A 24,780-nucleotide genomic window follows, 5' to 3' on the forward strand; every position below is an offset into this window, starting at 1 on the left:
TTAAAGTACTTTAGTTAACAGTAATATAGTTTATTATAATAACTTATAATAGATAAAATAGTAGTTTATTGTACAATAAATCTAATATAACACACATAACTAGTAAACAAATAGTAAATTTACATTTGTAATATCAACAATATTTAAAAATAATGAATGCGTAAAATTATATATTTATTCTTATAAATTTAACATTAAATATCACAAAAATTAGAAAAATTTATTATTGATATTACATTTGAATATTTTATAAATTTGATTATATTTATCATAAGACGTGAGATTTATACAGTATTTAAAATATATTTTAAACAAAATATTAAATTATTTTAAATAATATAAACATTAAATTTTAAAAATAGTTATTTATCAAGGAAAGCTGGATTTTTTGACCAGTGTACTTTTGTTGACACACCATTGTTATCACAATGTTTGGCTACTGTCTGAGTCATGGGTTGTCCTCCGCCGCCGACCACCGAATTGTTATTATTACTATTACTTTTACTACCGCTGGCCTTATTGCGGACCCGACTATTTGTGGCACTCGGCGTTTGACTTGTGTTGACAGCACAGCAACCGTTGACGTATAGGATAAATGCGGCCCTAAATCTGGTCGATAATACTGAATATATCTTTTTTGTTTTGTTTTTTTTTTGAGAAAGAAATAATATAAAATTCAATTATTTTATGGATTCAGTGCTAAGCACTCAGTGATAAAATTAATAATCTTATTTCAAATTGTAACTCAAGTATTTGTATTTACTTACCAATGGATTCAACGAACTGTTCAGATAATAGAGACAACCTATCATTAAATAAGAAATGCTTTAACTATTGAACTTTGAAATTATTTTTTAACTTTATATTAGTTTTTCAGTTGTGATGTGATTTTAGGATTTTTAATGTTGCAATTTATTTACAACAAATAATAAATATAATGTAAATATTCAATATAATTAAATATTCAATGCTAGAATCCAGTGATTATTATACAAACTAAACATTTAATAAACAAATTTATAGCGTTAATTACCTGCTAATAGAAATAAGACCTGGTTGACTTGGCGTAATGTGTTAGTCCAGGTCGAGTAAAGGCTAATATAGAGGAACAGTAGTCTCTGGGCGTGAAATGGACACCAACATAATGAAAATACAATGACAATGCAAACTATAGATAAGGAAACAGATGGTAATGTTAGACAAAATACAACTTTAGATACGGTATATAAAGTAATATAAAAATAAATGTTAGACAAGAATAGCAATTATTGGTCACTAAAATACATTCAATGATTATAAGCTTCATCTGACACACATTTACTATAATTGGTATAATCACTATTATTCAGTATTGATATCAATTGGTTTTTATAGCATTTATAAATATAACATGATGATTTTAGTATTCAAAAAATAAAATAAATTTTAAGTATTATGATAAAAATATGATAATATAATAAAAATATTGTAATAATATATAAATGGTTAATATATAGTGGTAATAATAATAATACTAAAATATTTTATATGTGGATATAAAACTTGGATATCATAATAAAATTGATCGACACGTTTTAAAATTAATTTCCTATTTTTAAACTATTTTTTAATAAAACACAGTTTAAACAGTATGACAATTGACAACTTGAAAAAGTTATACTTTATAAATAAAGTAAACCACAGAAGGGATAGTTAGCTTGAAATTGTTTGTTTTAATATAAAACATACAATAATCAACATTAAAGTTAATTGTATTAAGACATCAATGAATGGCTAATAAAAAATGAATGACTGATTGTATTGAATGGTTTGAATGCGTGTCTGAAATTTGAAAACAATTTGTCTATTTTGTTATATTATAAAAATTTAATAAAATCGATAAATGGATTGATTTAAAAATTGTGTTACTATTTATACAGAATATATTACACAATAGCGTTATAATATTAGCGTTGGGTAAATATAAATTTTCTAATAATGAAAAAATAGTTTCTAACTTATACTTATTAGTAATTTTTTCTTTGTATGTAAACTTCATTAAAAACTATGAACAATGTCAATTTTTTATTATTAATTAAAAATTTAACAAAAACATACTTATTTAATATAATTTATTTAAAAAATTTATAAATTAAAAACAAGTTTAGTTAATCTCATTGAATTATAATTAACTAAATTAAACTTTGAAATTTAGATAATTTAAATTTTTATAACCTTAAGCCTTTTAAAAATTTATTAAATTACTCATAAACTCGTATTTTTTTGTATTAGATTATAAATGTTTGCATAACTAATAGAATGTCAATTTTTACTATATAAATGTAAATTTATTTATATGATATTCATACACAAACAATACATAATAATAGGTTACTATAACCAATAATGCATGTTATAATATGTCTACATTTTAAATAAATTAAATGCACTAAAAATGACAATAGTTTTTGTTTATAATACATATATTTAACTTTTCATTTACAGTCTATACCTTATTATATAACTTATTAGCATTAATATTTGTATTTGACACTTAGTTTAAAAATTAAATAATTATAAATTGTCAAAAAAATTAGTTGTCTAAAAAATTTCAAAAATAATTTTTATATGAAATATATATTTTTACATTTCAGTTCTTTTATAATACACTCCATTAGATAAATAAAAAAATAATTTTATATTCACTGATATATTATTTAATTTTATTTAAGTTTATACTTTAAAAGTTAGATTTATTTTACATATTTTTATTAAAATCCATATTATTTCCTAATTTGTTGACCAAAAAATCTCATTTTTATTAACAGTTAGCAAATATGTTTTGAATGTTTTATTTATGATTTCAAAATACAAATATTGACAAAAATCCAAATAACATTTAATGTAAAAAAATCCATTCACTCAAACAATATGTGGCTTATATGAGATTTATTTCAAAAATTATATTTGTATTTTGATCCATATTTTCAAATATTTTGTGAGAAACTTTGTTTTAAAACTTTTTAATCTTATAATTGAAAAATATTTATATATTTCAAATAAATATTTTGATAAAAACAGGATATAATTTAATTTATAAATTTTTTAAATAAGTGTATATATCAAAAAAATTGTCGCTTAAAAACAATGTGAAGTTGACCCCCTCTTATAAAAATTAAAATATTTAAATTGAATTATTTAATAAAAATTTGTAAAATAGTTTAAACTACGTTAAAATTAAGCCAAAATAATATTATTTTATTTAAAAAATGTCATTAAAATAAAGTATTTATAGAATTTTTGGGATTTTGGGATTTTGAAAATGTAATAAAAAGTTACACCCATTCTATACCCCAAAGATTTTTTCATTTTTACCCATACCTTCTAAGATCCAAAACAATGCTTAACCCTTAAATATATTTGTATGAAATAATTAAAATAATGTATTTTATAATTTAAAGTAGTAAATTTCAATCTTACAATTATTTTACTGAATGTAATATTTTAATTTTTAAAGTTAAACAGAGAAATTGTATTTTTATTGCACAATAGAAAACATTAAACTAAAATTAATTAATAATATAATAATTTTAAAGACATTTTTACATATAAATTAGTTTAAAACAATTAATGATGATTATAATTATTAAATATAATACCATGTTAAATTCTTCTAAGTATTCATTTAAAAAATTAATGTCAAACTAAATAATTAATATTTACCGGTAATACTACAGTATTATTACAACTATCTGTAATAATCGACTTAATAAAATCTGATTTAATCATTTAATAAATATGAATAAAATATTATTTTTCTTAATGATTACGATATGTAAAAATAATTTAAATTTTATAGTTGTCTAACGCCTATTTTAAATTATAGTATAAATATTATACAACTCTGTATTAATATTCCACATAACTATAAATAGTTAAAATATTTTTTTTGTAAAAATAAAAACATGTTCAATATTTGATACTCTATAGTAAATTGTAAATTGAAATGAATAAATTTTTAAGTTAATTTTATTAATTACTTTGTAGAAAAAACTTAATGTATATAATATTTTTTTATATTGAGGACCAATGTTTATATAATTAAAGGGATGAATATATTGAGGACCAATGTTTATATAATTAAAGGGATGAAAATTACTGTATGATAAGTGCCACTAAAATCATTGTTATCTAACAATTAGTAAATAAGTTATATAATTTTAATTAATTTTTAATGAACAAATTTTCTATCATAACATAAAAATTGTTTCGTTATAATTTATTGATATAATTTAACTAATCAATGAGTAATCATGAATAATATAATATTAAAATGAATTATTAATACGATTATACTAAAGTTATTAATTATTAAATGTGTTGCCTCCCAGTTACCAAACTAATTAATTTTTAAAATTAAAAATAATAATTAATTGTTTTCAAAGGATTTATCAGTAATATCATAATATAAAGTTTGATAAATTCAATTCTCAGTTCTTTATATGTACTATTAAATGTAAATATTAATTAACTTAAATTTCAATAAAAGATAATTAATATAAAAGTATTGTATAAATAAATATGTATATTAAACATTAATTAAAATAAAGTCAACAAATAACTATTTTTATGTTCATTAATAGTTGAATTATATTAAACTCTAAATCATTTTACATTTACCATGTTAATTATAATTATCAAATCAATGATATATTTGATTTGCAATTATATAGTAATTCAAACATCCAATATCTTAATTTATAACAGATAATATATAATAACATATTAAATTATAATTTGTAACAATTTATAAAAAAATATCTAGCATAATTAGTTCACAATAACCAGTTTTTAAGATTAAAATAGTATTTTATATATAGATACAGTATTATCATACATTTATTTAGAATTATTTAGAAGTTATTTTTTTCTTTAATTTGTTATTTTATTTATAATATAAATAGTATATACAGTTAATACTTGTACTGGATTTATAACACTTACATACTTATATATAATTTATATACTGTATAAATATTGATATATAATATAAAATTATTATACTCTATTTGTCATTTATGTTATATAATACGTTTTGAACGCTGCCGAGAAAAAATTGCTTAAAAAACAATAACATGATAATAGTGTTTATTAATAATAATATGATATTATAATAAAAATAATAAGATTTGAATAATAATGAAATGGTAAACAAAAAACAAGATTAAGTCTCAATATTTACAGAATTGATTAGAAATATTAGAAGCGATTATATATAAAAATATAGAAATTATAATTTGTTATTAAAATGAAAATATAATATCAAAAGCAGTTAGAAATGGGAAACCAGAGTTAAAGTGTGATCAACTGAGTCATCATTTTAATCCTCAATTACTTTTGGTTTTGTTTTATGCCTAAATCTATGGCTAAAAATTGTATTATTCTGTATTATTACATTATTAGCTTTTACTATATTATAGAAATAAGTCGACATTTGGAGAGAGAGAGAGAGAGAGAGAGAGATTTGTGGTATAAGACATAGAAAACATTTTTATTTTTATCACTTTTTCTGGTAATATGAATGACAGAGAAACTAATAAAATTAGAGTTAATGCTTATACCCGACTGTGAGCTAAACACTATTAATGTGTTGATAAAAAATAAAAGGTATTTCTAAAGCAAATCTAAATCATACCCAACATTCTGATGACAATCTTTCGCGACTGCATTATCTTACGGGATGTTCTGTGATCTGCCAAATGTAGATCCGGATGATTCAGTGGATCCAGTTTTGTGGCTCTTTTCAGTTTTCTGGCGATTCGGTAATAGAGAAGCGATATAATAGTCAATGGGATGAGAAAAAATATTATGGTTGACGACAACATTATAGTCTCCCAGTGAAGGTTTGGCTGATTAAAAGGCAGTCCACACCACGCGCTTTCATACAAGGGCTTAGAGTCGACAAACAGATAATTGATTTGTGTGAACAATGACAATGGTATGGCACCGATCAACGAGAAGATCCAAATGATGACAATGTTTCTGATGGCTATTCTCTTAATGCGAGACATTTCATCCTTAGTGTTGAACAATGACTGCGAATTCGGTACTTTAGGCGAACCACAGATAGCCATATATCGCTCCAAAGTAAAGGTTACTATATATTGTCAATCAATACACACAAAGTAATCCATTGAGACATTTATTTAACACCGATATCATTGACGCAAAACATTAACAAATAATTTTTTCCTGTAATTTATAATTCAATTTTTGTTTTCTTTAGTGATGGCACTTACCTAATGTTAAAACAGATGCGTTGGCTGTACTTTCAGGAACTAGTGATTTAAGTCGACATATGGTTACTCCCAATGAAAACGGATACTGGTGCCATAGTGTATACAATTCTAATGGCATACCTGAGCAATAGTTATATAAACAATAGTTATAATAACTCTTTTTTATATACAACTCAATTTCCAAAAGTCTAATTTGTCTGATTTATTTAAAAAAAACTATTTAAAGATATTTTACAAAATATATAAAATATAATATAATGAATATATGTTTTATATTTTTACATAAAAGTTATAATAAATGTTTTTTCATATAAAATTATTTTATTTTATTCAATGATATAAGAAAAAAGTTTACAGATGAGTGAACCATTAAAATTGCTGGTCTCAGTGTTTTATTAAATTTGAATAATTGTGTTAAATTTATGCTTAAAATATAAAATGATTATAAAAATGAAGGCATTAAAAAAACAATAATAACAATTAGTTTTAGAAAACTAGTGATTGTTTAAAATCCAAAACAATATTTTTGGAAAATATTTTAAAGCACTTTAAAAATATATATCATTTTTTGTCAATTTTATGTAAGAATGCATTTGTATATCAATATTATAGATACAGAAAATTCTTAGTAAAACATGTTTTTATGTTGTGATCAAAGATGTGCTACATTTGGGTCACTTATGCCTCAATGAAAGTAACAGTACTGTAGTTATACAGCCTTTAAGACATATATTGCTATTGGCTTTACATTGAAAGACATAAATTTTGACAATACTTTTTGGTTTAGTGTAGTGTTTGGTAATCTATTGCTTGATCTGAAAATGCATTTCTTTAGTGATGTATTATATAAATTATAGACAGTCTATACCAGTCATGTATATACTATTTATTGTAACTAACATACATCTATGGATAGTTAAATGATATAATAATAAATGGTGTGATATATAGTGAATACTCTATAGGATTGATATCAATGTCGATATATTAAGTTAAAAATGTTGTTTTTATAGATTAACTTAATGATAAGCATCACTACTGATCACTATCACTGTGAATCCACTTTTGAATATCACTATAAAATAAGTATTTTTATCTCAAAAATAGCAATTCATTTAATGTAAAAACCCTGAACATCAAGTTAGCGGTAATAGTAGTCATTAGCAAAAAAATAGTTGATATAAATGAATATATATATTCATTTTTAATGTATTTCTTATTTTTTGATTTGTTGTAATTTTACTAACAAATAAAAACAACTACTAGTGCTTATAAATGTTGGTTTTAGTAAAATAAATTTAATTAAAAACATTTTATGAAATCCTATGTGTTTTTTTTGAAGGAAATTAAATGTAATAGTAATGTAAAAAAATATAAATAAATGAAAAAAGTGAAAATAATAGTTTAATGTGGTAAATATATAAAAGTATCACTAAAACATTGTTATAACTAGTAAAAATTAATTATAATTAATGATTGATTACCAGTAAAATTTTACTGATTACAGTATACTATAACATAATCATAACTTAATTACACTCTTTTAGTTTTAATAAATAAATATATAATAACACTACAATTGAATTATTAAATGATATAAGCAAATCATTTTTGGTGAACCAATCATTAAATATAAATATAATGTATATATGATTACATAACAAACTAAATGAAACTCTAAGTTAATAGCTTACCGCATATCAATGTAATGAGATCAGTGATGGCCAAATTACACAAATATAAGTTTGTAATTGTTTGCATGTATCGGAATCGTAGTATAACTAGTATTGTGACCACATTCCCCAATACACCGAATATTAATATTATTATATAAACAACTGTTAGCGGTATTAACCACGAAAGAGACAATGATCTCTGTGGTCCCAAAATAGTGGCGATATATTCAAGATTTTTTGTTTCATTCATTACTATACAACTATTTTTTAAAAAATTATTTTTATTAAATTGTTTTATTCAATAAATTTTAAAATGCCGTTAAAATTTCTGAAAGAGTGATAAAATGTAAAGTTGTTTTACTTTAATTAAATATATATAATTAATAATATAGAGATCAAACAGAAAGCATGTATAACATTGTTGTTGAGGACAGATATATATACGGTATTATTAACTGACGATGAATTGTTGCCAACAAAGTTATAATTATATCATTTCTTATGTTTTGTAACGCGATTTTCACATTACTTATCGCTTATGTATATAAACTATATATTTATAAACAATATAAATACACTGTAGTAAACATACAGTTAAAAAATAGAGTTGATTTAGAAAACCAACAAAAATAGACAAAAAAAATAGATTCAATTTATATATTTGTGGCACATATTTGATGTACAATACATTAGATATTTATTTGATCAAACATTTATTTGGATTATTTTTCAACACAATGTAATAATGCCACACAAAAATTACTACAAAGTTATATATATATATATATATATATATCCTTAATAAAAATATTTTTTTCAATAATTTACTTTTATAAATTTAAATATAATTATTTAATTGATTGTTATTAAGAAAACAAGTTATAATAGTCTCATATAAATTCTTAGAATATAATAATTTTTAATATTAAATATAAAAAACTATATTATTAACTTTTAAAACATATATATATATATATAATTTTTGTTTTTTAATAAGAAACGAGACAATGTCACATCAAATATATGTGAAAATAGAGAATTGTGTGACACAATTAATAAGAAAAAATATATAGCAATGATATCATTTGATAATAAGATATCATTGTTAATAATGAGTTGTAATATACTGTACTATAAATGAGTTTTTATTATAATTATTTGACAGAGAAGTCGAGTTTATTTATGAATGAAGTTTTGCTTTTGACAGTGAATTTACTGATAAAATAACTGATAATTTTTTATCTCTCACTGTTTTCCACCAGTTTTAGTGAAAGTTAAGCCGACCTGCGCTTTACAAGTGGATCACATGTCATACGAGTGCCGCACAGTTATGTTATGTGTGCTCTAATAGAGTGCACACACACTCTCAATGCCCGCAATTCTTGTGCCACTTCTAGTACTAAACACAGAATATTCTGTACTTTTCATTCATTACTCGTACGGATCGGGTTTATGACAATTTTTCTACACTTGTCTGCGTAGGAGTTCCTGTTTATTATCTACAAACCAAACACAACGCTATAGTTTATAATGAATTACATATAATTATAGTTATATATATATATATATAATTCTTTTATCATTTTTTCTACTATTTATGCTATAATTAAAAAATAACCATGTATACTTTTGTTTGTTTGTTTGTTTGTGTGTTTGTTGTAATATTACGTTGACTACGAGTCATGTAAACCACATGATTTTGTGACATAATTTGCTAATTTGCTGAAATAATTTTTTTTATTTTTTAGCACTAAGTTAAACTCTGCATTGATTTACAGTATTATTACTATTTATTATATTATTAATATTGCTTTAATTCATTAACAATATGATTGTGTAAGTACAGTCTATTAGTAAGATTAAGTAACAATTATTATACTAATGTTTGGCTAAATTTTCACTAAATATAACTTTTGAAATAATAAAAATAAAATTATTTTTATAATAAATAATATAACTTAGAAAAACAATTATTATTAAATATATTTATAAAATACTAGACAACTAATAACATTATTACATACATAAATAAAATAAAAAGTTTATATAATATATTTTATAAAAATAAATACAAATAAATCATTTTAGCTATAAAGATTTAATATAAAATACTAATAATACTATAATTATTATATTAAAACTAACAAACATTTATTGTTAGTCAGATTAAAAAAATATTGTGTTGCAATTTTTCAATATTTGTTTTGATATTTAAAATATATATAATATTTAGAAATATATTTATTTAATAAAATGATTATTATATTTTAAATATTGCATTGACTTTTTCATTTAAAGTTAAATTTAATCAGTTTTTTACAAATTTCAGTATAATCTTTTATCACTAATAACAATAAATGTTAAATTAATAGTAAATTTTCTATTCTTGTTATTGTTATAAATAGATTTTTTCGCAATAATATATTTAAGTATTAGATTCAATAATTTAAAAACTAATATATTATATGCTGTACTTACAGTAATAAATTAATTTTTATTTGAATTGTTTTAGATTTTACTTAACTAACGTTTGCTGAAAATAATAGCATTTATCAAATTAATTTAATATTTGTTAATACTTTTAACTTTTATTAATAGTAATTAGTGTTAACATTCCTTCATTATATTATTGTTTATATAAACAAATTTCTAATATTTAAAAATAATTTTAAAATAATATATATGTCATTGATGTTTAATAAATAATTTTTTTTGTTAAAAATATATATGTACAGTATATATCGTAATTAATGAGGTTATATATTTATTTAGTGTAAGTATTCGTAAATTCAGTAAATTAAATACAAATATATTAAAATATAGATTTATAAACGAGATTTATTTTTAGAGTTATAAATCACTTATAAATTAGACCAAATCAATCTATTTTAATGATTTATTTATCTATTTATTTATTTATTGTTTCGCTTAATATTTAAGTTATTTCGTTTGACAAATTAAAATAATGTTTTGGAAAATACATTTATTTATAAATGTTTTATTTTTATAAGAAAACAACTTTTTTAATTCAATGTAATGTTTTTTTACAAAACAAGTACTTTTTAATCCCTTTTTATGAATGTTCCTAAAGATCGATAATGTCATCACTTTAAAAATATTATGACTTTAAGTATGAAAAATTAAACAATTTTTAGGACAAAATTTTATTAATAAACAGTATTTGCTTTCTTTCTTAATATAAATTGTTATGCATTTATATTGTTATTAATTATAGTAATACAATACTATATTATTAACATTAAATAAGATAATAAATTATTTAATACAAAGAATTTGAAAGAGATTAGTCATTGAAAACAAATTATGTTTAATTCATACATTAGTTTTATTGATTTTTTTATTCTGTTATTTCTAAGAATATACGTTTATATTTTTTACAACTAAACATTATAACAAACCAAATCTGATTACAATTATTACTGTTATTATAGATATAAATAAATATTCAGTATAGTTTATAAACAATAATTATGTTTGAATAACATATAAAAAATCAAGTCTATTTATATTGATTTTGTGTATGATTTAGATAATATACTTACGTTTATGTTAATCAATAATTCTTATATTTTGTAAGTTTATAATATTAAAATGAAAACCTATAAAATTTAAATAATATTAACATAATTAGACTTTCAAATTATTTCTATTTATATTATAAAACCAATAAAATCGTTTTAAATAAATAAAATAAAACTCAAATAAACTCCGAGTTATTAAAAATTTCTATTTTTGTTATTTATTATATAGAGTAGTTTTCAAATAAAAATTTGATGTTCAGTTTAAAAAAGATTATTTATAATAATTTATTATTAATATTCTAATTTTGTTAATTAAATATATTTAGACATGTATATAAATATAGGATAAAATTTGAATTAATATTCATAATTTTTAAATTCATTATAAACATATTAAAAATTAAATAAGTTATATATTTGTATCATATTAAAAATATATAGTATTAAAATATTATATATTGAAATATTATCAAATTTGTCATTTTGTTATATTTTATTATTTTATTAATAATAGTATATAAATATTTAGTAAAGTGAGACAAATAATTTTAACAAAAAAAGATTACTTTAAATATTTTTATGATTTATACTAAACACTACACAAAATAGAATTTTAATATGTTTTTGTTGAAAGCAATTATTTTTTAGATATTAGTTAATGGATTCATATTAATATCTAAACGAATAAATATATTTATTTTGTATTATTATTTATATAATTTATTTAAAATTATACAAATTGTTCAATAAATTCGTGTCATTTATAAAATCATATGAAAACATTCAAATTGTTTAATAGAACTTTTATTTATTTCTATGAATATTTATATTTAAAAACAATTTAAAATTATAAAATAGTGATTATTAAGTAACAAATAAAATTATTATAAAATATCGAAAACTTTCTTTAATATTTACACTTAAACACTAATGATTTATAAAATTTGTGAAACTTTCATTATTAATAATGTAAATTATAAATTTCGTAATCATGATTCAAATCAATTGTATATATAAATATATATTAATAACAATCTCTAATATTTGTTCGTTTATGAATTACAGATATATATAGATTTATATGCTGTATATAATAGATAAGTAAAATAAAATTTATATAAAATATATGCATTCATTTAAAATAAATTATTACTCTTTTTTTAAATAAAAACTATGTATAAAAAACAAACAAAAGTTATCATTGTTTCTGACGATTATTATTAATCGGTTGCCGTTTTGATGTATTACTGTTGCCATCAGTTCTGGAGGACTGTTGTTGTTGTTGTTGTTGAGTGTTTGTCAAATCCAAATGAATTTGTCGATTAAAATAATTTCTTAATTGTTTTGCCTTCAATCGGGTCAGTCTCTCATTTTGTGAGTTCAGTGTCATTAAGACATCATTTAATTCTTGTTTGACAACAGATATAGTACTGAGAAATGCTTTTATGGATTCATTATTATTATTATTATTAGTATCCATATCGTTGTTGGTTGACATAAATGAAGAGCTGTTTGTAGTTGCCTTCATATCTAAGCTATTCATCTCATGAGTTGTACTATTCATTAGATGATTAATATTATTATTATTACTATTATTAAAATTTTTTGCTGCATTTTTTAATTTGTGATCACTTTTTGAACTCATTAAAGAGCTATCAATGTGTTGAACACTCAAATGTGGGCTTAAATTACTATCATTTGTCATCTCATTCATTGAAATCACAAGTTTTTTCAATTGTTTGTCATTCATATCATAATTGCTTTTATTTTGGATCTTTTTATCGTCAATTGGACTCAACGAGTCATTTATGGTTAATATAGTATCATTAGTTGTGACAGTGTTTAGCATATCATTTGTGGAAATTGTATCAATAGTTTCGTCGCCATTTAGCCGCAGATCTTGTTCATCAAATCTAATCAATTGATTGTCATCATTGGCCGATATTTCTCGTTTCAAGTTATGCAACAAACGGATAGTAATTTGCTGCCAATTTTCTTCTTTATCACAATCACTTCCATTCAAATCATAGTCTTCGTCAGCACTTCTATCCTTACAATCAATCTTGAGGTCATCAACGGGACCGACCAATAATTGATTGTTGTTATTAATAAAATGAATACTATCGAGATGTGTGGCCATCAGTTGATTCTGTGACCTCAATCTAACCACTTCTTTGATGAGCTCATGTCTACATCTTTCCAAATAAGAGCACTTCTGTTCGCATCTCTTCAGTCTTTCAATTAAATCACACAAAGCTATCCGTAGTCCTAAATCATCGGATGAACTGTTCATTATGTCTTCTAAACCAAACTTGTCATCAATTATATGCAAACAATCATAACTTGGATATCAATCGGTGGCTAATTTTGACCATCAATTTGGATACAATATTGTATTTTTAAGATACCATTCAATAATAGATTCAATGGATTAGTCAAACCATATATGGAGTTGTTTTGTTGGCCACTGTATTGAACACAATTTGGTGCTTATTTTAAGACATGAAATGCTTATAAAATCAATTGGATATCAATGAAGATGTAATGATGGGATCAAATGAGGTGATCATCGCATCCGACTCACAGTTATGTCAAACGTATTCATATATTTATCACTCAATATATGCGACTCTAAGGGTTCACTCGTATTGATAGTCAATGCAATGCAAATGCAATGCAAACACACAAACATATGGGCAATGGTTTCGATACTTCAAACACGTTATTCATGTGTTGTTTGGTTTAATAAACACACAAAACATTGCAAACAATTAAAAGGCATTGAAATTGATTTGCATTTGATTTATAGTTTTAATTTGATTGTCATTTCAATTGAAATCATTTGATAACCGATCACTTACTTCACTCATGAAGACATTCATCGATTAGGCTTATTGTGGTTAATTATAAGACATTTGTTGGACAATAACAATAACAACAACAACAATGACAGCCAAAGTATTCAATGTGTTTGCAAATCTCGAGACTGAGTTCTTGGAGGCCAAGAAAAGCCTTAAAGATGTGGACGAATCCATCAAAAGAGTGACCGGAAGGGAACCCAAGTATGTATTTAAGAGACTAATTGTTATTTAATGTTATCATCTGATGGTTTATTGTTTGTTTGATGGATAGCAACAGTAATTTCATGACTAAAGTAGTCAAAGAACGATCAGTCGATCGACCGAATCGGTCGACAGCATCGTTGGCCAGTAATTACTCGAAGTCTAACTCAGTCGTCGACGAACAGTCATATGAACCGCAAAGAAAGAGACGGTTTTACGGCAATAATATGAACCGGTATTTGAAAGGCATTTGTTATTTCATATCATATCTTAATAATCGATAAATTTATTGATTTGTATTATTAGATCACGTATTAGTGAGAGAGAGTCGAGCAATGACTTCGACGAACCGATCCGTAAGCCGACTGTCCAGTCATCAGTTGTGGCGCCCACTCGTGAAGTGAAACCACGAACTCAAGCCTTAGAAGAACAGAAAAAGGATAAGAGTTTGGCCCGAAATAAGCGTATGTTTGGTATGATTTTAGGTACTCTTCAAAAGTTTCAAAATGAAGAATCCAGTAAAAGGGATACGGTTTGTGATAATTGTGTTTTATCTAAAATGGTTTACGACTAATGTGTATATATTGTCTTAAAATAGCAAACAATGAAAAGAGTGGAAATTGAGAAGAAATTGGATGAAAAGGCAGAACAAGAAAAGATTGCCTTAAAGAAAGAAAGACGAGAATTGTTTCTAATCAGACGTGAAAAAGAAGCCCAAATCAGACGTATTGAACATAAGATGGAAAGAGTGGAAATTGTATGTTAATTGTGTATTACTTTATCATAAATTAAAGTCAAATTAATGATATCATAAAATTGATGTATTTATTATTGATTAACAGCATCGAGAATGGGAGCGTTCACATCAACATCTGTCTAATTACATCCAAACAAAAACCAAACCAAATATTTTTTATTTGCCCGCAAAACAAACGCCAGAAACTGAAAAGAGATTACAGGAATCTAAAGACAAATATAGATGTATGAGATCTTACACTTTATCAGACAGTTTATTGTTTATATTAGCGATAATTAATTATGTAATTCATTATTAATAAACAGTGATTGTCGCCGAAAAACGGGCTAAAGTTCAAAAAGAATTGGCAGAAATTGATGAACTCTACAAAAAGGAAGAGCAAAATGATGTCATCGATGAAGAAATGGAAGACGTGGTCAACGATGAATCCAACGCAAAGGAGAACAACACAGATGAGCACAAAAATGATGACCAAAATGATGAGAAACTATCAGTTAATGAAACTAACATTAATAGCAATCATATTTCAGACGACCTAAATAAGACTCAACTCTTAAGTGAGTCTATAAATGCCAACACTGGTGAACACTCGCTCAATGGTAGTATTATAGACAATGCCAGCGACGTTAAGATGCAAACTAATGAAGAATCCATTGGTGATAAAGAGTTTGAGCCAATATATGATGAATGAATTGGTGTCAAACATTTTCATGACATTAATCCTATTATTATATATATATTTTTAATTCTAATTTAATGATATCTTTATTTGAGAAAATGTGGTTTAGATGTGTTATAGATATGACTTATATCATATAACACACTCTCATCAAACAAACTCACATTTTATCTCATAAATTATATTTTACATGAATTATTGTTTAAAAAAACATATACAACAAATCAATTATCAAAAAAATTTATTTAGAAATATCTAATTATTTATAGTATAGTACTATTGTCTACTATCAACAATAGCATTTTTTGTTACAAACAAACATTGATTATTTAAACCTTTAATTATACCACCATTTTCTGGTAATACAATATCAGATTTATTTAGTTTAAGACTAGTTTTAACTAAATTACAATTACTTTGACACAAACGATTAAAACTCCAAATATGCAAATATTTACTTTTCCCTTGTTTTGCATAAACCAAAATTTTTTTATACTTTCTATTATCAATGATATCCAAAACACATTTCGTTAATAAGTGCTTAGGTTTTAAATGATATAATTGGTGATTGTATTGGTCTCTAATACCACATAAATCAATGTTATTTATATTACTTTTATTAACAATTATGCAAAAGCCTAGTATGATAGCCCAGTGCGCTCTCTGACCGCCCAAAAGAGTCGGCTCGTGGTTGGCATCGGAATCATAAGGTACCAGAACTGGCAATCCTTTTGCTAAATGTGACACTAATTCATTGATCCTCTCATTTAAGTTGACTTTGATCTCAGTCTCTACTGATAATAGCCTATGCGTTAGTTTCGCCATATTTTCAACTAAAATCAAACATTTTGTAAGTTATATTTTAGACAATTACCGGTAATAGCAATATTTATATAATTTATTTTCAAATTTATTTATTTCAGAGAATAGCATTTGATTCATAAAATTAGTCTCAAGTTATAAATTTGTGAGTATTTTTAACCATAAAAGCTAATCATTAGTTTAATTTAAATAAACTATTAGAGTCTATCTTTATATACTGTATTATATGATAAAAATATTGCCTATCATATATAGTTAGTTTTTATTTTTATAAATTTATAATACGGTAAGTAATAAGACTAGTAGTTTACTGTTTGTAAATAAATTTATTTACATTTATTTAAATAATTTTAGTATTGTTTTTAAAATTAATACAAACCCGAAAACATTTCACCCGTTTTGCTGAAACCCATTTGTTTTGCCGATTCAAACAAATCTTCTTGAGTTAGGTATGAGTTATGATTTAATACCAATGACTGACACATCAATAGTGCCACTAAACCACATCTATATTTTAAATATATAAGATATTGAGGATATATATCACTTGTTAATAACAATAGATAATATTTGTTATACTTGGGACCCGATTGTAGGACATTATCGACGTTGTTATACAACGATATCATTACAATGTCCTCTTCTTCCAAATCTTTAGTAAAGTAATTCCAATACTTAGTACAAGCGTTGGATGAGATCTCAAAATTACTGTCATTTTTTGTTTTGTCATCATTTGATCCGTTAGACGATTCTTGAGACCACTCGTTGTGACATTGATTGCAATCTTCAGATGACATCTGAGAGCTGTTTTCTTTTGTCTTCACTTCCATTGACATTCATATCAAGCAAAGACCGATCAATATATCACACAAAGTCTGATATTTTTATTTTGTTATTGAAGTTAAAGATAAATATAGACATAAAAAGCAAGACTTGAATAACTTATCAAACTTTTAGTCTATTTATGGCTTTCAAGACCTTTGGATTAATTAGTATATTGTCTTGAAATGTATTGCCAGCGCATGACTCAACTCATACAATGAATACCACTTAATATTAGCCGTGGTTTGAATGGATCCATCAGTGATGGTATATCACAATCAGACAGTGATTGTCAAACATATGATAAAATATTATATCATTTGTTTGGACAACACTTTAAAACCAATAAAATGTTTGTAAAGTTTACTATATTTTTCTGTTTATTTCAATTGCCATTCAATTGAATGCATTTCAATACATGTATTCATTGTTTATCGTAACTGTTATACCAATAGATGGCATTCAATATGTTGTCAATTGATAGACATTTAATAAAACACGTGAATTGTGTCCACATTTTATTTTAGTGTTTCAATTGATTTATTGATATTTATTTGTCGACAATTATGGATCAAACGGATCAAAGTTTTACAGAAGTGAACTCACAAAAGTCACTTAAGAGAAGAGCCGAACAAATGGACGTCGAATTGTCTGAAGACATACAAATTGATACTCAAGAGGTGACCAGAAAAACTGTTCCCGATTTCAAGCCCATCACTGAAGACAAACTTGTGGTATGTTTTATCCTAAGCTCTCATCTTATTGTTGTTGTGTTTGGTTGTAATCGTCTAATTAATTGTCAATAGTCTGGTACTCTTGAATTACGCAAAATAGCTGTTCCCTCCAATCGATACACACCATTGAAAGAGAATTGGATGAAGATTTTTACTCCAATTGTTCAACACTTGAAATTACAGATCAGATTCAATCTGAAGAGTCGTGTCGTCGAAATTAGAGTTAGTATTAAATATATAGTAATATATAGTATTTGTGATTAATTTTTGGGTATATTTTATGTTTTAAAGACATGTAAAGATACACAAGATATCGGCGCCATTCAAAAAGCGGCTGATTTTGTCAAAGCATTTATCTTAGGCTTTGAAGTCGAGGACGCATTAGCTTTGGTTCGTTTGGACGAACTATTCATTGAATCATTTGAGATACGCGATGGTAGGCATTGATAATTGATTTCTAATATAAGATTGTATGCCTAATATGTGATTTCTTATTACAGTAAAGCCATTAAAAGGTGATCACTTGTCGCGAGCCATTGGCCGCATAGCCGGCAAAGGTGGCCGAACTAAGTTTACCATTGAAAACGTGACCCGAACCCGCATTGTATTGGCCGACACTAAGATTCATATATTAGGTTCATATCAGAATACTCGGGCCGCGCGGACAGCTATTTGTAATTTAATTCTCGGTAGTCCTCCTTCTAAAGTATACGGAAGTATGAGACAATTGGCCGCACGACTGTCCGAGAGATTCTAGTGACACAATTCATCTTATTTTGTAAATTAATTTTTATTTAAATAAATATTTGTTAACATTATTTAGTATATTTAATAAAATTGTATGATTTTCTATAATTGTTTCAATAAAATACAATCACAATACGATATAAATAAATTTTTATCATAAGTTTATTTATTATAGACTAAAAATGACGAAATTATTTGAATTTTTAAAAAATTATATCAACATTTAAAAAATGCATCAATAATACAGTAATTTACGTTTAGTTATAGTTTGTTAAACAACTAATGATAGATACTGTACTTATAGTTTACAATAAATAAAATGATTTTAAATAGTTAAATGATATTTACAATGTTGAGGTCATTTGATTTTATTTGTTGAAAATTTTCTATAATAATAATAATTACAAAATTTTATTAATTCTAATCATATTATTATTATTATAAAACATTATTCATTAATGACTATCGACACACAACTGAATATTAATAATACCGTAAATGGTTTGACATTTTTTATTTGTAAAAAAGTTTGCGTTAAACTAAAAAAACTTACACCAAGTCTTTTAATGTTAGTCTAGTATATCATATATGACTTAATATAAGTACTATATATGTCTCGCCCTCCCTCTCCCTCGTGTCTGAACTTTTTGCACTGCTTTCAAATCAAAGAGAGTTAGTTATGTATTGGTATTAAATTTTAACACAAAAATTTTTATTAATAAATTAAATAATAAAAACAATATAAAGGGTTAATATAGTAATACATATTCTTCTCCTTTTGATTATATATTGTAATATACAGTATATATAATTTTATAATTGAGGAAATACAATAATTACTATTATATAATTTATAGGCTTGTATCAGTTTAACAAATATATAAATAAATAAACTTTTTAGAAAAATATAAATAATAATTTAGATTATTTATGTTATTGAATTAAACATATCTCAATGAAGTTTACAAAACAATTTATATATATTTTAACATAAGTTATACGCGGTATATACAGTACTTTAATATATAATATGATAGCATTAAATATAGTAAATTAAAGCTTTTAATAACTAAATGTAAGGCTGTATACAGTATTAGAAACATGTGATTGTTATTGCTAACACTTTTTCTATTTTTATATACAGTATAATCATACAGTATGTATAATGAAATTATTATTTTTACAATAAACTAGAATTTAAGAAAATATAGAAATTAATTATTTGATAATAAAAATGAGAAACATAGAGTAAATATTATTATATAACATAAAACAGTATTAAATATAATATAAAAATATTGTTTTGAAAGAATTAGTTTATTTGTTAGTTAATACAAACATATTGGACACTAGAAGTAGTAGTAGTAGTAGTAGTTAGTGGTGGTAGTAGTGGTAGTATCTATTGGTACGTTAGTGATCCTCAAATGGTGACGTTAGGAGCCGTCCATTGCCCCGAAGCCAACAAAACTTGTTTTCATAGCATTTCCCCATTCCTTCCCTTCGATTGCATCGAAATCCCTCCCCATTTGTGAACCTCTCTCTCATTCAACCAAAAGCTTAACTTTTTAATACACATCCAAAATACTTGATATGTATTTCTTGCATAGCCTTCAGCAATGAGTGCCAATACATTGAGCTCTTCAATACAGTATTGCCCACAATCTATATGACAACGACCACAACCACCGCCACCACTAAGACATCACATATATATATATATATCTGTCTGTCTCTCTGTCTATCCCTCCCTCCCTCTCCCTCTCCATAAGTTTTACATCTTTGGAAAACCTTTTTCTCGCCTCGCATTCAATGACCAGTAGTTGCTCTCAATATATAAAGTTTTTTATTTGAATTTTTTGTTGAAAAACTTATCCATATCTGACTATTGATTAAAAAACACAAACACATATTGACTTTGATTGTTATTATTATTTATATTATTATTATATTAGTGTTATTTTTATCACTAACACATAATTATTATTTTATTATTTTTTATTACATATTTTAATGTCAATTCAACATTATTTTGTTGTTGTTGTTTGTAAACTTGTTTTCAATATTTAAAAATTCTTTAATTCGTTTGTATTATAAACTAAATTCAGTTTGAAATCATTTGTTGATTAAAATAATAGTTTGTTTTTATTTATTTATGACAATTGAACTAAACATTGAGAAAACATTATTTTTAGGGTATATAATATATATATTAAATATAATATATTTGGAATTTTCTATGGATTGATATATAAAATTCTTGAGTTTGTTTTTTGTCTCAACAACACCACTACTTCAATGCAATAATTTATATTCAAATCTATAAACTACTTTATATACTGTATAACATATATCGTATATATATACTGAAAATATTTGTTTGAAAATGTGAGCCCAAAGATCAAAGTCTGCATTTGATGTCATCATCTGTTGATTACAAGAAATCGGAATAAAAACAATATTCAATACAACAGACAAATACTATAAAATACTGTAATATATAACCAAAAAAGTAAGTAAATTATATTTTTATTTAATTTGTTTAAGCCTTCAATTTATAATAACAAATATTTTTTGTGCTTTTGCTTACATTTTGTATTCTTTAAATATTCGTAAAAATTAATTTCATTTGTGTTGTACTATTATATTTTAATTATTATTATAATATAATTAAAAACATAGCATTATTTAAAATATTTTTTTTTGATAATTATACAGAAGCTTTCGTGTGAAACCATTTTGTTAGTTATTTAATTAAATTATATTTTTTATTTAACAAAAAAATTATAAACAGCGTAAAACAACAGTTTATATTAGTATTCAACTTATGATTTTTATACACAATAGATATGAATATTATCTGATAAAATAATATTTAATAAATATGAATTACAAATTAATATACTGTAATAACAAACGTCAAATTAATTAAATTATCAATGTTTTTTGAATTAAGTTAACATTAAAAATAAGTAATTCAACTTTACTTCAAACAAAATTTAGGTTTGAAAATAGCGCTAAAGTTTGAAAATTTATTAAATACTAAGCATTTATAACTTATTTATTAATACATATTTGAATTTTTTTGGTTTTATTTCTTATAATTTTGAGTTTAGGTTTTCAAAAAACTTCTATTCAACTCTTCACTCGTCGTTTTCTTTTGTTTTTTAATGTTTATTTATTTATTTTGTTTTGTATCATAACTCGTGTATCTTTTTATGGCAAACCAATCAATTAGCATATTTGCAAAATTAATTAAAGAATGGCTTTAAAAAAAGTTAAAACATTTCATTGCTTTTAGACTATTAATCATATATTTTAGGAAACAATTCTATAATTAGTTTTATTTTCTAAACTTATAGTTTATGGCAATCCTTTCACTTAAACTAAGTATTTATTTCATTTATTAACTCTTATATACCGTATATATAATATCAGTATCTATTTAAGTAAAAGTTTTGCCTCCAATTTTTATATTATTTGCCAAAATTCTTCAAAATATTCAAATAAACTGTTAGTTTATATGAAAAGTTTGAGCGCAAGATCTGAATCTCTGACTCCCTCTAATGTTGCAATTTTAATAACCAAAAAGTTTTTTACATAACGTTAAATATACTAAAAATACAATATTTCACGAAACTTCAAAACAAGTGGTTCACAATGTAATAAAAAGTCTATAAATAGATACGGATTTGTGTTCATATGACACAAAAATGCATATATTTTTACTAACTATCATCAAAACACTGTTATTATTTCAATAGACAACACATGACAGCTACTCGTGTGCTTACATTTTAAATATTTTTTTGTCAAATCTTGTTTAAAAACAATTTTAAAAAACTAAAACTAAGTTATATTATGTTATTTATATTTTTTTGTTGATATATTTATTAAAATGACTGCGACAATATAGTTAACAATCAAAATTAGTTATTTCTGTTATTAAATTATTATATTATTTAAAAGTTAATAATTCTTAAATACTGAAGTTTTTTAGATAAATTCCCAAAAAATGTATTTTAAATAAAATGTAATTCAAGTCATTTAACACTATATATACTACAATATACTATATATAAAAGTATTAATCCGCTAAAAACTTTTTATTTTTATATGCTTATTACACAAGTATATAAACAGTAACTGTATATAATATGAGAATAATTTCAAAAATTTCATCGAAAGGCAAGTATTTATAAATAATATTTATACATAATTTTAATAAACACTATATATATATATAACTCTATATTTATTTAGCATATATAACACAACTAACACAGAGTGAAAATTAGTGAAAATAATTTTTTGAAGTAAAGAGACTTAAATAAAATAATGATTGAGTTGTCGTCGCTTTAATATGTGTCTCAAATTCTTGCCGTTAAAATATATTATATATTTATTTTTAAACAATTGTTTTACGTATACATACAGTTTATCATATCATGGCGGCTATTCATATTAATTTTTAAATTGATTTATTTAAATATAATTTTTTAATAAAATTTTGTTTATTTTTTGTTTTTTGTATAACTAATATATATATATATATAACTTAGAGTATCATATAAGTCTACAATACAATTAACTACTGTAATAGTAATGTCAATGAACTGAACCACAGGTTTGTATGACTTGAACGCCATTCCCTATTTGCAGTACTTTACTTGACTCTACTCTTTCTATTGCAACACACATTGGAAGAGATCACCTTTTTTTCTGGACTTGTGATGTGTTTGTGTTCTGCCATTCATACCTATGATTTAGGTTTTGCTACGAAAACCTGCGAATCACATGTCAGGCAAAACATCTGCAGATGTAATGATCTCTCTCTCTCTCTCTCTCTCTCTCTCTCTCTTTCATCGCTGCCTATGTTGACCAGTATATGTCCCTCAATGACCAAAGCATTGTTATTTTAAGCATACAACTATAGTATAATAAAATGCTATTTATAGATTTATAGATATTATAACCCAAAATATTTATTCAACCCGTTTTTATTTAATTTTTTTTAACATACAGTTGTATTTGATTTTATTAATTTGATTTTTATTAATTTAATAATAATTATTGTAACAATAAATTTATAAATTTATAAATGAAAATAATTGAATTATTTCATTACAATCGATAGCGTTGAGAACAAAATAATATTACAATTATTGATTGAATGCAATAATATTATTATTTAAGCGTTGAGTGCATTATATGTAACAATAAACCACTCAATAAAAGGGTTACAAATGTCATAATTCTTGTAATTCTTACATTAGGTTCATGTGTTTGGATAACCAAAACGAAAATTGAATTCTCTTTTATATTCAATATTTTATATAATAGTCGATTGAATTTATGTTAACTTACATATGATATGTGAGGTACTCATAAGGTATGTGCGCCTCTCTATCTGGCAATACATCTCATATGCTTAACGCCCAGTGCCTGCACTGTGTCTACCATTCGGGTGACTGTATATATCAATATATATATATCGTATATATTGTATATATGAGACACATTTCTCCCCCAAAATAAACAGAGGATAAGAATGGTAGTGTCTGATAGTGTGTTTGAAGCCAAGGTCCACAACATATAAGCCATTCCTGTTTTTCACAGTTTTTAGTTTTTTTTCTCATTTTCCCATTTTATACATACGCTAAC

General features: G+C 23.8%; 4 protein-coding genes across 5 annotated transcripts; 2 read left to right on the forward strand and 2 right to left on the reverse strand.

Annotated features, from left to right (window-relative positions):
• Positions 1-362: 362 nt before the first annotated feature.
• LOC128966270 (neuromedin-U receptor 2-like) lies at positions 363-8,204 on the reverse strand. The gene is made up of 6 exons (XM_054313118.1): positions 7,973-8,204; positions 6,279-6,398; positions 5,675-6,136; positions 1,034-1,168; positions 768-805; positions 363-632 (listed from the first exon to the last, which is right to left on the reverse strand). The coding sequence occupies exons 1-6, from the start codon at positions 8,202-8,204 to the stop codon at positions 363-365; spliced, it is 1,257 nt and encodes a 418-aa protein (XP_054169093.1).
• A 5,997-nt stretch (positions 8,205-14,201) lies between these two features.
• LOC128951713 (pinin-like) lies at positions 14,202-16,052 on the forward strand. Of its 2 annotated transcripts, none has more exons than XM_054296972.1 (6): positions 14,202-14,558; positions 14,635-14,793; positions 14,865-15,090; positions 15,157-15,315; positions 15,401-15,539; positions 15,621-16,052. In XM_054296972.1, the coding sequence occupies exons 1-6, from the start codon at positions 14,443-14,445 to the stop codon at positions 16,004-16,006; spliced, it is 1,185 nt and encodes a 394-aa protein (XP_054152947.1). In that variant the 5' UTR covers positions 14,202-14,442; the 3' UTR covers positions 16,007-16,052. The 2 variants fall into 2 exon arrangements, with proteins under 2 accessions (XP_054152947.1, XP_054152946.1); XM_054296971.1 differs by having other exon boundaries at positions 14,203-14,558; positions 14,629-14,793.
• A 218-nt stretch (positions 16,053-16,270) lies between these two features.
• LOC128966271 (actin maturation protease-like) lies at positions 16,271-17,986 on the reverse strand. The gene is made up of 3 exons (XM_054313120.1): positions 17,396-17,986; positions 17,196-17,323; positions 16,271-16,827 (listed from the first exon to the last, which is right to left on the reverse strand). Exons 1-3 carry the CDS (start codon positions 17,650-17,652, stop codon positions 16,271-16,273), a joined length of 942 nt encoding a protein of 313 aa, XP_054169095.1. The 5' UTR covers positions 17,653-17,986.
• Positions 17,987-18,090: 104 nt separating this feature from the next.
• Positions 18,091-19,206, forward strand: LOC128952707 (RNA-binding protein PNO1-like). Its single transcript, XM_054298141.1, has 4 exons — positions 18,091-18,372; positions 18,445-18,594; positions 18,664-18,808; positions 18,873-19,206. Exons 1-4 carry the CDS (start codon positions 18,205-18,207, stop codon positions 19,127-19,129), a joined length of 720 nt encoding a protein of 239 aa, XP_054154116.1. The 5' UTR covers positions 18,091-18,204; the 3' UTR covers positions 19,130-19,206.
• The last annotated feature ends 5,574 nt before the right edge of the window (positions 19,207-24,780 follow it).

Source organism: Oppia nitens, unplaced genomic scaffold, assembly GCF_028296485.1.
Source record: "Oppia nitens isolate AA-2021 unplaced genomic scaffold, nextdenovo-longstitch-racon4-pilon3 scaffold1_pilon_pilon_pilon, whole genome shotgun sequence".
NCBI lineage: Eukaryota > Metazoa > Arthropoda > Arachnida > Sarcoptiformes > Oppiidae > Oppia > Oppia nitens.

Coding starts and splice junctions, on each gene's coding strand:
- LOC128966270 (XM_054313118.1), bottom strand. CDS start 8,204: ATGAATGAAACAAAAAATCTTGAATATATCGCCACTATTTTGGGACCA. Junction 6,399..7,972: donor TCTCATTACATTGATATGCG/GTAAGCTATTAA, acceptor ACTATTGCTCAG/GTATGCCATTAGAATTGTAT. Junction 806..1,033: donor GGTCTTATTTCTATTAGCAG/GTAATTAACGCT, acceptor ATTTAATGATAG/GTTGTCTCTATTATCTGAAC.
- LOC128951713 (XM_054296971.1), top strand. CDS start 14,443: ATGACAGCCAAAGTATTCAATGTGTTTGCAAATCTCGAGACTGAGTTC. Junction 14,559..14,628: donor GTGACCGGAAGGGAACCCAA/GTATGTATTTAA, acceptor TTTGATGGATAG/CAACAGTAATTTCATGACTA. Junction 15,540..15,620: donor ATCTAAAGACAAATATAGAT/GTATGAGATCTT, acceptor ATTAATAAACAG/TGATTGTCGCCGAAAAACGG.
- LOC128966271 (XM_054313120.1), bottom strand. CDS start 17,652: ATGTCAATGGAAGTGAAGACAAAAGAAAACAGCTCTCAGATGTCATCT. Junction 17,324..17,395: donor GTCCTACAATCGGGTCCCAA/GTATAACAAATA, acceptor TTTAAAATATAG/ATGTGGTTTAGTGGCACTAT. Junction 16,828..17,195: donor AACGGGTGAAATGTTTTCGG/GTTTGTATTAAT, acceptor GTTTGATTTTAG/TTGAAAATATGGCGAAACTA.
- LOC128952707 (XM_054298141.1), top strand. CDS start 18,205: ATGGATCAAACGGATCAAAGTTTTACAGAAGTGAACTCACAAAAGTCA. Junction 18,595..18,663: donor GTCGTGTCGTCGAAATTAGA/GTTAGTATTAAA, acceptor TATGTTTTAAAG/ACATGTAAAGATACACAAGA. Junction 18,809..18,872: donor ATCATTTGAGATACGCGATG/GTAGGCATTGAT, acceptor TTCTTATTACAG/TAAAGCCATTAAAAGGTGAT.